The sequence below is a fragment of the Dermacentor andersoni genome, chromosome 6, assembly GCF_023375885.2.
Source record: "Dermacentor andersoni chromosome 6, qqDerAnde1_hic_scaffold, whole genome shotgun sequence".
NCBI classification, from domain to species: Eukaryota; Metazoa; Arthropoda; class Arachnida; order Ixodida; family Ixodidae; genus Dermacentor; species Dermacentor andersoni.
Window position 1 is genome coordinate 145,740,601 of NC_092819.1, and position 13,815 is coordinate 145,754,415.

At 45.0% G+C, this 13,815-nt stretch overlaps 1 protein-coding gene across 1 annotated transcript; it reads right to left on the minus strand.

Moving 5' to 3' along the window:
* Nucleotides 1–205: 205 nt before the first annotated feature.
* On the minus strand, nt 206–12,712 carry LOC129382675 (uncharacterized). Its single transcript, XM_055066772.1, has 4 exons — nt 12,572–12,712; nt 11,762–11,829; nt 4,914–4,997; nt 206–347 (listed from the first exon to the last, which is right to left on the minus strand). The coding sequence occupies exons 1-4, from the start codon at nt 12,646–12,648 to the stop codon at nt 208–210; spliced, it is 369 nt and encodes a 122-aa protein (XP_054922747.1). The 5' UTR covers nt 12,649–12,712; the 3' UTR covers nt 206–207.
* Between the last annotated feature and the right edge of the window lie 1,103 nt (nt 12,713–13,815).

The window sequence follows — 13,815 nt, forward strand, 5'->3', positions numbered from 1 at the left end:
CTGCCATTCTCGAATCCTTTTATAAAGCAATTCCTTGTAATGAGCGTAGTGAACCATATAGCATGCTTTGTTAACTTGTGATTGTTGAGCGTAATATAGTTAGGAATATTTTTTTCTATCTCTCTGCATCTCGGCAGATCGGAAACTCCATGCCAATCCAGGTGCTCAAAGTCTCCTTTAGCAACTATTCTCGCTGCTAAACGTACATCACCATTTGGCGACCTCATCACCACTGCAAAGGTCATCGTCGTAAAGTGGGGCGCCGACGCCACAATTCTTCATGAACTCATCCATGCATTTCTCGGGCACGGAATCTTTCACTGTGTCTTTCGTCCACAGGATGCATTCTGAAAGAGGAAGCAGTTCGTGACGTCAACATTTACAACTTCGTTTAGCGAATGTTTGGTGCAACCGCTCATTCTGATATCAGCCATACTTTCTGGTAAGAAAAATGTTAGTGCTTTAAGGTTGCTGCTTCGAGAAGGCAGATTTCACAAACTGATAATCGTAATACGTGCCAGCGGTAGCTGTTTTGGTAGCACATAGCGATGCTTTCAGTGGTATTCATCCATATATCTTAGAGGATCTCCAAGACAAAACAAATATATATTGAGAGGATAGAATCATCCTAACTAGCAGAAATCCCAAATTAGATTTTCATGTCAAATATTAAGTGTCCACGCAAATTTGTCATGTGCAACAGTGTCCTTTGAACGTCATGCCTGAACCAAAGTTAGCTCCCTTTGGCTCTCAGGCTAGTGAGAAGGAATAAACAAATATACAGAAATCCTTTCTCAAAATAAGTTTGTGCCTTCTCAGTAGGTTTCGTCTAAAGATAATTGCCATAAAATGAAGTATAAGATATGCGGGGCAAGGGAGACGGAGGCCGCACTAAAGTTGGTGCTTCGCACTATGCCTATTTAATTGAGAGGTTAATAGCGATCAATAGTGGCCAAACAAGCTACAGTATTTGCATTTTTTGGGACCTCTCAATATGAGTTTAACTGCTCTGCAAGGCTTTTGCGAAGAATGGAAGTTAGTAAAGAAGAAAAAAATGAATTATTAATTAGCAGGACGAAGCCGTGAGAAACGGCACCGAGAGGGAAATTCATATTTTTCAGGCGGCAGTTAAGGCAGAGGAATAGACAGGTGCTTAATTTCGATTGACGAGGTAGTGAGCCCGCAACGGCCCATTCCATCCCTCGAGAAGTGTGATTCACACTGTATGATACACTGTTATTACTAAACATCATCATCATCATCAGCAGCAGCAGCAGCAGCAGCAGCAGCCCGGTTATGCCCACTGCAGGGCAGAGGCCTCTCCCATACTTCTCCAACTACCCCGGTCATGTACTAATTGTGGCCATGTTGTCCCTGCAAACTTCTTAATCTCATCCGCCCACCTAACTTTCTGCCGCCCTCTACTACGCTTTCCTTCCCTTGGAATCCATTCCGTAACTCTTAATGACCATCAGTTATCTTCCCTCCTCATTACGTGTCCTGCCCATGCCCATTTCTTTTTCTTGATTTCAACTAAGATATCATTAACTCGCGTTTGTTCCCTCACCCAATTTGCTCTTTTCTTATCCCTTAACGTTACCCTATGATTCTTCTTTCCATAGCTCGTTGCGTCGTCCTTATTTTAAGTAGAACCCTTTTCGTAAGCCTGCAGATTTCTGCCCCGTACGTGAGTACTGGTAAGACACAGCTGTTATAAACTTTTCTCTTGAGGGATAATGGCAACCTGCTGTTCATGATCTGATAATGCCTGCCAAACGCACCCCAGCCCATTCTTATTCTTCTGATTATTTCAGTCTCATGATTCAGATCCGCAGTCACTACCTGTCCTAAGTAGATGTATTCCCTTACCACTTCCAGTGCCTCAGTACCTATTGTAAACTGCTGTTCCCTTTCGAGACTGTTAAACATTACTTTAGTTTCCTGCAGATTAATTTTTAGACCCACCCTTCGGCTTTGCCTCTCTAGGTCAGTGAGCATGCATTGCAGTTGGTCCCCTGAGTTACTAAGCAAGGCAATATCATCAGCGAATCGCAAGTTACTAAGGTATTCTTCATTAACTCTTATCCCCAATTCTTCCCAATTCAGATCTCTGAATACCTCCTGTAAACACGCTGTGAATAGCATCGGAGAGATCGTATCTCCCTGCCTGACGCCTTTCTTCATTGGGATTTTGTTGCTTTCTTTATGAAGGACTACGGTGGCTGTGGAGCCGCTATAGATATCTTTCAGTATTTTTACATACGGCTGCTCTACACCCTGATTCCGCAATGCCTCCATGACTGCTGAGGTTTCGACTGAATCAAACGCTTTCTCGTAATCAATGAAAGCTATATATAAAAGTTGGTTATATTCCGCACATTTTTCTATCACCTGATTGATAGAGCGAATGTGGTCTATTGTTGAGTAGCCATTACGGAATCCTGCCTGGTCCTTTGGTTGACGGAAGTCTAAGGTGTTCCTGATTCTATTTGCAATTACCTTAGTAATACTTTGTAGGCAACGGACAGTAAACTGATCGGTCTATAATTTTTCAAGTCTTTGGCGTCCCCTTTCTTATGGATTAGGATGATGTTAGCGTTCTTCCAAGATTCCGGTACGCTCGAGGTCATGAGGCATTGCGTATAGAGGGCGGCCAGTTTTTGTAGGACAATCTGCCCACCATTCTTCAACAAATCTGCTGTTGCCTGATTCTTCCCAGCTGCCTTTCCTCTTTGCATAGCTCCCAAGGCTTTCTTCACTTCTTCCGGCGTTACTTGTGGGATTTCAAATTCCTGTAGACTATTCTCTCTCACATTACCGTCGTGGGTGCTACTGGTACTGTATAAATCTCTATAGAACTCCTCAGCCACTTGAACTATCTCATCCATATTAGTAATGCTATTGCCGGCTTTGTGTCTTAACTCATACATCTGATTCTTGCCAATACCCAGTGTCTTCTTCACTGCTTTTAGGCTTCCTCCGTTCCTGAGAGCCTGTTCAATTCTATCCATGTTATAGTTCCTTATGTCCGCTGTCTTATGCTTGTTGATTAACTTGAAAGTTCTGCCAGTTGTATTCTAGCTGTAGGGTTAGAGGCTTTCATGCATTGGCGTTTCTTGATCAGATCTTTCGTCTCCTGCGATAGCTTACTGGTATCCTGTCTAACGGAGTTACCACCGACTTCTATTGCACACATCTTAATGATGCCCACAAGATTGTCGTTCATTGCTTCAACACTAAGGTCCTCTTCCTGAGTCAAAGCCGAATACCTGTTCTGTAGCTTGATCTGGAATTCCTCTATTTTCCCTCTTACCGCTAACTCATTGATCGACTTCTTATGTACTAGTTGCTTCCGTTCCCTCCTCAGGTCTAGGCTAATTCGAGTTCTCACCATCCTATGGTCACTGCAGCGCACCTTGCTGAGCACGTCCACATCTTGTATGATGCCAGGATTAGCGCAGAGTTTGAAGTCTATTTCATTTCTAGTCTCGCCATGGGGACTCCTCCACGTCCATTTTCGGCTATCTCGTTTGCGGAAGAAGGTATTCATCATCCGCATATTATTCTGTTCCGCAAACTCTACTAATAACTCTCCCCTGCTATTCCTAGTGCCTATGCCATATTCCCCCACTGCCTTGTCTCCAGCCTGCTTCCTTGCCTACCTTGGCATTGAAGTCGCCCATCAGTATACTGTATTTTGTTTTGACTTTACCCATCGCCGATTCCACGTCTTCATAGAAGCTTTCGACTTCCTGGTCATCATGACTGGATGTAGGGGCGTAGACCTGTACGACCCTCAATTAGTACCTCTTATAAAGTTTCACAACAAGACCTGCCACCCTCTCGTTAATGCTATAGAATTCCTGCATGTTACCAGCTATATTCTTATTAATCAGGAATCCGACTCCACTTCTCGTTTCTCCGCTAAGCCCCGGTAGCACAGGACGTGCCCGCTTTTGAGCACTGTATATTCTTCATTTGTCCTTCTAACTTCACTGAGCCCTTTTATATCCCATTTACTGACCTCTAATTCCTCCAATAGCACTGCTCCGCTGGAGGATGGTGCCAACGCTCTTATGATCGTCATATGTTTAATAGGTAATCACTGCTGCGAAACCGCAGCGTATAACTACAATAAGAATGCTGCAGTAAATTCACATTCGGGAAATGAATCTCTGAGGCTGATTGCAGGCTGAAACACGTACGCACACATCCCGCTGTGTGCAACGTCCGCCTCGACTCCAGCAGAAACGCAGCCCAATCCAACTTAAATATGGGGCATAAAGTAATACATTTTAAAAAAGGCGTTTCGGTGTGACCAGGTTAAATATTGCATCTGAGATTTTTATTTCTTGCAGAAGTAATCACTGCTTCATAGACAAATTTGTGTAGGACAGTGAACTATGGGCTGTCCAGAAGGCCCAGGATGCGCTCGAAAAGCACAAACCTCATGATTCACCACAAACGGGCTGAACTGGGTTAGTGCAGAGCTGGGCATAACCCCGAGTCGACGCTTGGCCAACGTGACGGCGCGTTATTTGTCGCCAGCATTTTAATAAAGTTATTCCTACCCGGGGTAGGGTTTAAAATTGTTCATACGCCACAGAATATTTTGTAAAACTTGGTTCAGGAAAAAATACCCTTAATACTAGATGTGGCGATAATATTGGGCCTGTATATTATGATAATGGGAGTAGATATGACTTATATGCGATCCGTATCCAAGTATTGTATATTGTGCGTATGGTTTTTATCTATGGGGAAGGTTTTCTTCGTACATCTACTGTTCACGATATAGATTCTCCAAATTCTGGTGAATCCTTTCTCTTGTTCGCATTTTGGAGTCATTCTACTTCAGTAACTAAATTCAACTCACTCTGCCAAAAAATTTAGTGTTTTTCCAGTGTACTTACGACGTCCATTGTAAGGAATGTCGAGGACAGCACAGTTGTCGTAATCGGTGTAGTAAAACTTCGCCTCCTCTGAGGGTGCGTCCTCTGTAGAAACGAAGATGCGAAGTGCGGATATAATTCAGCGAAATATAAACACTGAATATATCAGCGCTCCATAGCAGCCAATAAAATATGGCCGCTTAAGCAGTTACATAGTTCATACAACTCCAGCAAATAAAATAATGGGTATAATTAGGAGAAAGTTTGTCTAGTAATATGTAGGTTACGCTTGTGAACATAGCTTTAGGTATGCAGAAAGAAAAGCAAGCTTGGTGAACTCAATAGACCGCCAATAAAACTGCGCTGTCTGCTTTAGCAGCACTGATAGTTCCGGATGTAGTTTCCCATTTGCATTATTATTGGTTAGTGAAAAGACTGGAGGGAAAGAAGGAAGGATGGCTAGGTGTATGAAGTAACAATAGAGAAATCAATACAAAAATCAATTAAAATGAAATGCAAAGAAATCAAGCAGTGCTTACTAGAAAGTTCTTCTTTCAAAAATTGGAAAGTTCAAAATATTTTCATGTCATTTGTCTTTAGGCAATCATTATTCATGCTCATTTAGTAATTGATGTGATATAATTACTAACAATGAATAAGTCATGGGCTTTTGCGAGGCCACACCATGATCTTATGTTGAGGTACGCCAATTACCCGAATATTTTGACTACTTCGGGATCTTTACCATCCCGCTAAACCTTAATACAATTGTTTCTGCGTTTTACTTCCATCGAAAAGCGGCCGCCATGGTCGGCGTCGTACCAGCAACCTCAACCTCAACAGCACAAGGCTAAGGCCACTATGCTACCGCTGCACAAAGCTTTGCTATTTTATAATATTTTACTGCCTGTGTTAACAAGCCGAAAGCCAACCGGGCGTCTTTGGAAAAACGCGCTAACTATAGAAGGTGAAGAAGAAGATGAAATGTGACAGTAAATAAATGTAGATGGTAATACCGTTTCATCAAGAATCTTAATTTGTATTACCACCGGCAATAAATGGTTGCCTCATTTCATCTTCTTCTTCATCTTTTATGGTTAGCGTGTTTATCCAGAACGCCTGGTTAGTTTTGGCTTTTCAACACAGTCAGTAATGTATTATAACATAACAATGCATCTTGCAGCGTATACTCCCTACACAGACATTGCTCGACAGATACACCCCGTCTAATTTAGCCCGGGAGAGTATAAAGGTAGAGGCCCTACCTAGGAACATCCACCTGATATATAACGAAGGTCGTAGAAGGGCACGGGCCCGAACCATCTTTCAGTCAACCGATTCTTACGGGGCAGATACATTCTTCGTTGACGCGCGCAGAGCACTTGTCAGCGCCGCGTCAATCTAAACTAAACACCCGAGTGAGGCGGACTAAACCGCGATAGCCTTGGTTCTTCAAGCCGCCAAAAGGCCCGGCGACCATTTTCTCCGACTCGCGCACGGTTAGGGCTTTCTCGTCCGCTCCAGTTTCTAAACATGCAGCCGGCATGGTCAACAGATCATTTCGTAGTACTACGGGCGAAGAAACGGGAGGTCATACCATAGCGTGGTTCTCGGCCTACGTGAACGATAGAGCTAACCAAGCGGAATGCAACGCTAACGAGCGGGCCAACTGCTTGGCACGTGAATTCAGGAACTGCACCCGAGCTAACGGTCCGGCTCCCCCACAGGATTGCCCTTTCAAAGATCCTCTTACCACCTGTCACGAAATTACGTCGCATTGCAGGCAAAGCAGGAGGAAATTCCCTGCCCCCAGCCCGAAAGTGAACATGGCTCAGGCCGTTACATTCAGGCTCTGACAGACGAGATCGTACCTCAACCTCAGAATGCTTAGCTGGATAGACTTCAATTTCCCTCAGTTGTGCTCCAAATGCAGTCACGCATGCTGGTCCTCCGACCACATCCTCTGGCTGTGCCCGTACAACGCGGGCTCCGAACTTCAATACGAGCCCAAGTGGGAGGCCTTGCTGAAGACCTCGGAATTCACACACCTACTACAGGCCGTCCAGAAGGCCCGCGACGTCGCAGAGAATGACCACCTCCCGGTCCCGTCGTGGGCAGAGCCACCCAATTGATTGGGGAGCCTCCGGCACCCCCCAATCCAGTTCCTCAGGACACTTCAATAAAGTTCTCGTCATTGCCATTGTTATGGTAATATAGTAACGTGTCAGTTCCAACAGGGTGTTACTCCAACTTGGCGTTAACAATACAAGTGGATGTATCTATATTATTTTTTTTATCTGTTCGTATCATATAATATATATTCCTATCCCATTGATATTTAAAGGTAGTGCTCTTGTGAAATCAGGTGAAATTCAGGTGAACTCAATTTATAAAGACAATTGACATCTACGTAATGTGAAGCATGCTTCGTTCTGAAGAGGATGGTTGTTATTAAACATTTAACTGCACTACAGCGAACGGTTAAGGCTTTGGCCAAGTTTTGCGACTGATTCCGAATGGGGAGCAAAATTTTGTTTGTTGTGATAACCAGTGACCCAGGTTTATATGTTAATTGAAGAACGGCGCATGACGAATGGCCACTAGGGCACATACCTTGTGGCACTCAAGCCTTAGCCCAAGTGGCACATAGCCAGTAGCACATGCCCAAATCGGCCTCAAGGGCGTTCATTGAAAAGCCGCACTAGACGCAGTGGCGCGTACCTGTGCTGCATACACATAAGAACGGCTCATATTACATAGTTGCCTCAAAAACTTGACCTCAAAATGGTTTATTCCAAAGCGCTACGCTCAGTGGCACAAATCGCAATTGACGTCACGGAGTTTCATTGAAGACTGGTGTGCACCCTTAAGACCGCGCTACCTTCGCGATCGGAACACATTTTGAAAGTGAACATACCCACGGCACCATCTAGTTGGCGTGGGCATGAGCCGAGTACAGTCGACGTACCTGCCAACATACCCAACTATGGATATCTTGCACCTACATTCAAATGTTAATTGGACGAAGCCGGAGAAAAGGGGCATTAGGGCTCGCGATGACTTACCCTCCTGAGGCATCCAAACTTTTGGTGCAACATAATAGCGGATTTTTTTTTATTCTCGCCATATAGCGATTCGCAACAAGAAAGGTGTAGTATTGTTTAATGGCTGAGGCGCTAAAGATTCGCATAAAGGGACATGTAATAGAGCAATGACCGCGACAATAACGAAACCATCTTTATGCTTATGACAATCTAACAGAAGACGAAAGAGAAAAATGTGGAGACAAGCTATCAGAAATTGTAGGAAGGAAACCTGACTTATTTATTGCTATCCACTGAGAAATATATGCCAAACTCAGGATAATTGGCCGTCGGCAATTGGGTTAGGTCAGGACTCAGGACATTTACCCAAATATAGGAACTTTCCAGCGATTATTTGTCAAATGCAATATATGCCGTAATGTAATTAGTTAAGCATGGAATTGTTCAGATTTCTGGCTAGTAACTCGATTATGCATTTTGATTTCACGTACATGTCTGCCTCCTCGAGCAGACCAGCTCAAAGACAATAATTGTGATATCTGCCACAGGCAATCTTTAGCATTTCTGTGGAGCTCAGACAATTCAGTGGCGATTAGGACACCTCCTAATGCAAAATTTGAGCGCAGCTCTATCAGTGATTTCATTTCGCAATATACTAAAGCAAATAACTTGAGATGCTCATGCAGCAGAGTCGGCAATTATCTAAAATATAATGTGCGGCTCAAGCGCGTCGGCATTTATAGATCACTAGGCGGACGGTCCAGTGTAATCGTTCGTGCCGCTTGGCTTCCAGAAGGTACTACACAATTCGCATAATGCATACAATCAGATTACAAAACAATCGGAAATCTTGACAATCGAAACAATCGTGAGTGAGACCAAACCCAGCAAACCCAATGGAAGCGAGAGCTGATGCGATCAGATGATTTTGCAAAACTAGCGGCCCGGCTGAGACCAGATACGAGTACGCATAGAGAGGTCGGGCGAGTCCACATGTAACCAGTTTTCAGCGCGCACGTCACTAAAGGGGCCACTCCGATTGGTGTTCGCCGTTCCCGACTCGCGTTTTTCATTTTTCGCTGTTGTACTCGAACGCTCTGTTGGGCCGCCGCCGCCGACACTGACGGTCGCCGCAGGAACGGGCCACTAAGAATTGCGCTCTAAAATTGTCACTTCCTATAGTGGACTAACAAAAAGCACAGCGAAAATTAAAAAAGTGCACCACGCCAACCTGATTCCATACTGCCAAGTAGCGTCACATCTCAGACAGGTTGCGAGGAGAAACTAGATGTACATATTATAAAGCATGGCAACATTGGACGATGTGGTGAAGACACCAGGAAAAAAGGCGTTGTGTTTCACCATAATTTATCCGTGAGAATACTGTGCAAACATATGTGTCCTGCGCTGCGCGCTAATCTATTTTATGGCTGCGCCCCTTTGCTTTTCTTTGTTCAAACACTCTACATGTACTCAAGGAAAAAGGCATCTTAAAGCAAAAATACAATAGTACATGATTGCTTGGGTGTGTAATGTTATTATACCCGCTAAGTAAGCCACAATGGCCTATTTTTCAGTTCATTGTGAGTGAAACCCAGTCTGTTATCCAAAATATCGTGCGCAATTTTAAAGGAGAAATTTGACGCAAACCATGTCAGAATCACTGCCGTGTAATACACTTAGCATTGAATCAGTATAGTGACAAAACGTAACACTACTGCCCAAACCCTTATGCGTGAGATGTGTACTGCAGTGTGACTCCTTTCCCGGGCTCTTCTATAACCACTCTACACCATCTATCGGCGACCCCACGAAGCCTACGCGTTGCATCCGAAACTGAGGACGTTCGGGTACATGTGCTCAGAAACAAGTCACGCTGCAGCTGCGTTCCTTTTCTGGTATTTTTTCTTCACATACAGAGTCATATAGTGTGTCTGTCGAGAAATCTGCGTGGCCTCCAAGGCGACGTTCGCAGCGCGCCGGTGCATTCGAACGCTGAGAATCGTTCCTTTTCTGGCTGCACACCCAGTGGCACATCCTGAATGACCCAAATTTGTGATAGGTGCATTGAAGAGGGGCACATACCCAGTGAATTTGTGGCACACCTTGCGAAAGCGTTGGGCTACTGTCCTTCATGAACCCGTGTGAAATGTGTTCCACTGTGCCTCGCACTAAAGCAGCTGCATACAAGTTTTCACCGCAAGAATGAGTATAGCCAACCTACCCTGCTCCTCTACGTTCCTCTCTAGCTCACTTGGAGAGGTTCCAACGTCAAGTGGAACTCACGTTGTAACAGCTGCTGGTTTTAGGCTGAACCGTCGTCACTGTTGCAGTCTTGAGCGAGCGTGCAACAAGCGATAATAAGGTAACCAGAAATCCCGGACGTAGAACCACACGAATAGGAACCCCGAAAGAGCAAATTGTGGAAGAAAAACTGGTGGAAGCGAGGAATATGGGAACAATAGGGCAGGTCAAATGTTAGCTGAATTTCGCAAAAGCGGCAGTGGCGGGTAAATGAAGAGGTTGGTCGCAGGCGAAATTGAAAAACATTTTAATGGTGCATTCGACTAGTCGAAACTACCTTTTACCACATCGACTGGTTGAAATGCGACCGCGCACCTGTGCTGATACTCCACGCTACTTCCCAGTGCGCATGTTTCACCGTCTCTTTCCACAGCCATAAATTCCCCGCTCGGTGCACATTGGATGCCGCCCATCATCGCATAAATTGAAGAAATATCTTTCTGACACTATAATATGGCAGATTCCCAGTAGCAATTACGTACTTAGTGAAGTTGGCGCCAAAGACCTTTATTGAAAAGTGGCACACACCTACTGACACAGACCCAGTGAAGGAAATCACCGCCCAAGCACTCTCTACAGATGGTTAACCAGCGAACCTGAAACGTGCGACCCCGGTATGTATCACTGGGTTAATCCCGACGGTTCATTAAACAACGGTTCGGTAGGCTGCCGGATCCTCGGTACACAGTTGCCGCTTGTGCTCGGCTGCACGATCCGGTTCTTGTGTGCGGGCTGCAGCATCGGCACGGCATAGACGAGCTCGTTACCGGTTTTTCTCGCTGCGGTTCCGATCGAAAGCTGCCTGTTCCTTAGGAGGATGTATGACGCGTGGGATACCCAATTTGGATTCGGAGAGAAACTGCGGCGCGCGTGGTTGGCTGCGACCGAGAGCAACGATGTCACTGCTGGCGTAGCTAATCGCGTGCCTCTCTTGCTGTATTTTTTCGCGCAAGCGCATGGGGTTACGCCGGAGGAGTTTTCGTCGTACAGGCGACCGACGGACGAACGGACCAATCGGCTAGCCATATACAGCGTTGCTGTAAAAAGCATTTATCAGAGAGGCTGATTGAAGAGCTGTACAAACCGAATGCTTCATACAGAGTACTTCAAGTGAGCGTAAACAGATTAATTGAAGAGCGGTAGAGCAGTACCGCTTCAGCAGTGACTCATGTCTCCGTAAATGTGGTTCTTTGAGGAGCAGAACATAGGTACACAGTGGCACATGCAGAGTGACCCAAGCTATTTCGACAGATGGTTTCAAACCTTGTTGCTTCTTCAGAGCAGCCCTACGCAATAGAAGCGTCACCTAGGGATACCTAGAGACCTAGGTTTCCAGGAAAATGGTTAGAAACATAGATATGCTGCTAGGGGTGGGCAGATCAATCCCGACGAAGGACAATGTAAGCAGACGGTAGGAGCGTTTCGAGGAACATGTACTGTCACCAATCCGACAAGCTTGCGGTGTTAGGACGCAGATGGAATGCTCTTCGCATGAAAAGTATACCGCCACTGGGATCTTACCTTGGTCCACTGAGAAGCGGAATGTGTCAGGGCTGCTTCCTTCGGATACATAGAAGCCAACAGTTCGTCTGTAAACGAAAATTGTGAGGAGAAAGAAATCTGCAGCCACAATGTGGAACGAAATACTATTGAACACAATACCTGAAAACGTTTTGTTTTAACAGTAGAACGTTTGCTTCCATGTGGCCTTTATATACTCCATGTCACATGCTCCTAGTAGCTCCTCCAACCCTCGTTATTTCGAACGGTCGCTTTTTCGCGCACAATATTTGAATGACATAGCACAGAACATGAGAGCATATACCTTCTAACGAACTCACATTTCCCTGATTTTCCCACTTCCCCTTTCCCCAGTGAAGAGTAGCAGGCTAGTGACAAGCTCTCCCGGCCAACCTCTCCTCTTTTGTCTTCATTAAAATATACTTCTCCTCCATGTGATCGGAAGGTACCTTTTAGGGACGCACGAATTCTCTGATGCAACACTATAAGGATCGAACACGTAACTATTGCATGCACTGACGGTGAAGTTAGTGGCAAGTTGGTGGCAAGCCTCACTGTTGAACATCATCGTGGGCTCCCACACTGCAGATGACGACATTAAAATTCCCTGTAAGACGCCCGTGTTATTAATAATGCGGTTATTTCAAATTGTAATATAACAGAAGGCTTCCTGAGGAAACACACGACCAGACATACGCATATATATTTGCACTTGTCATTGTGCTTAGACGCTTCGCTCAAGAAAGCATCACTTCACGCAGAAATAGGCTTGTTATAAACATGTTTGTATAGAAAGACAGATAAACTCACTTCGGTGTTCCATCATGCCCTCCGAAGAACCAAATATATACCCCCTTCTTGTCTTGCGGTTTTAGCCACACCCTCATCGCCGTGAGGCATTCGTATATCCTGTCATTGTCCTGGTCGGAGACTGCGACAGCGAAGGGGAAGTTTTCGAAGATCTGCGTACGAGGGCATAATACGTACGTTTATAAGTAATATTCTCGAAAGCCGTCATGAAGCAGTTTGTTTTGCGATGAGATAATAAATATGCGGGCTACACAATGTCGCGACGAAGTACACGCAAGGTGAGATTTCTTCGTTTCTCGCACTGGCATGTTTAATTCCTCCGTGTCTATAACATCTTGGTATGTAATGAGCTAGAACTGTAAGGGAAACTGACGGGCTCTTATTTTGTCTGATTTGCAACCATGTAAAGCAAACAAACCGATCATGACGAGGTTGAGATTTGAAGGTTTTCCAACAAAAGCAGCTCGCTAAAATTCGTTTGAACCTGGAGTATGGTCGCAGACGCGGTACCATTCTCTTTTCCCGACATTTAAATGCAGTCACTCATAATTTTGCCAAATTCGTATGTTTTCCGCTTCGGCAAGAGAGCCGACAAGCCCGGTTGAGCGGATTCCCCGTATAATACACGTAGAAGCGTTTCGAACACTACCTGTGGACCTGAAGTGCGTACTATCATGATCAGTAATTATCTTGTCTGATACTTGGGCACGCAATCGTGAAAGTGCTTTTTCCATTCTTAATAATTCAGCGCCCTTGTTACCTCAGATATTGACGAACATGCTCACACAGCTATCGGCGACTAAGGGCCGCTAAGAACTGATACTACCAGAGCCTATAAGAAAAATGGCAAGCTTGAGCAAAATATATTTTTCAATTCCTGGCTACGTAGTCACCGCGTTACGCATGCTAGAGCGAAATGAGGGTTCTGCAGCACACTATACGACCATTGGTTGCATCAGCAACTACCTTGAAGCTGTCCGGAACATCACTGGTTTCTTGGGCTGCGGGAAGAGACAGCTGCAGAGAAATCGCGAGAACAACCAGAAGGCAAACGTGCTTCATGTTGCTTTTGCAAGGAGCATCCGAATGAAGGTAACCTCCAACAGAGCGTGGCTTATATTCTCCCCGTTCTGACCTGAAGTTACGCAGAGGTGGAGGGTGATTCACCCTCTGTGTATGAAATTCCAGTTGTGACTGACATGCGCGTAATTATAGAGTCATTGGATAAAAAACGTATTTGTCTC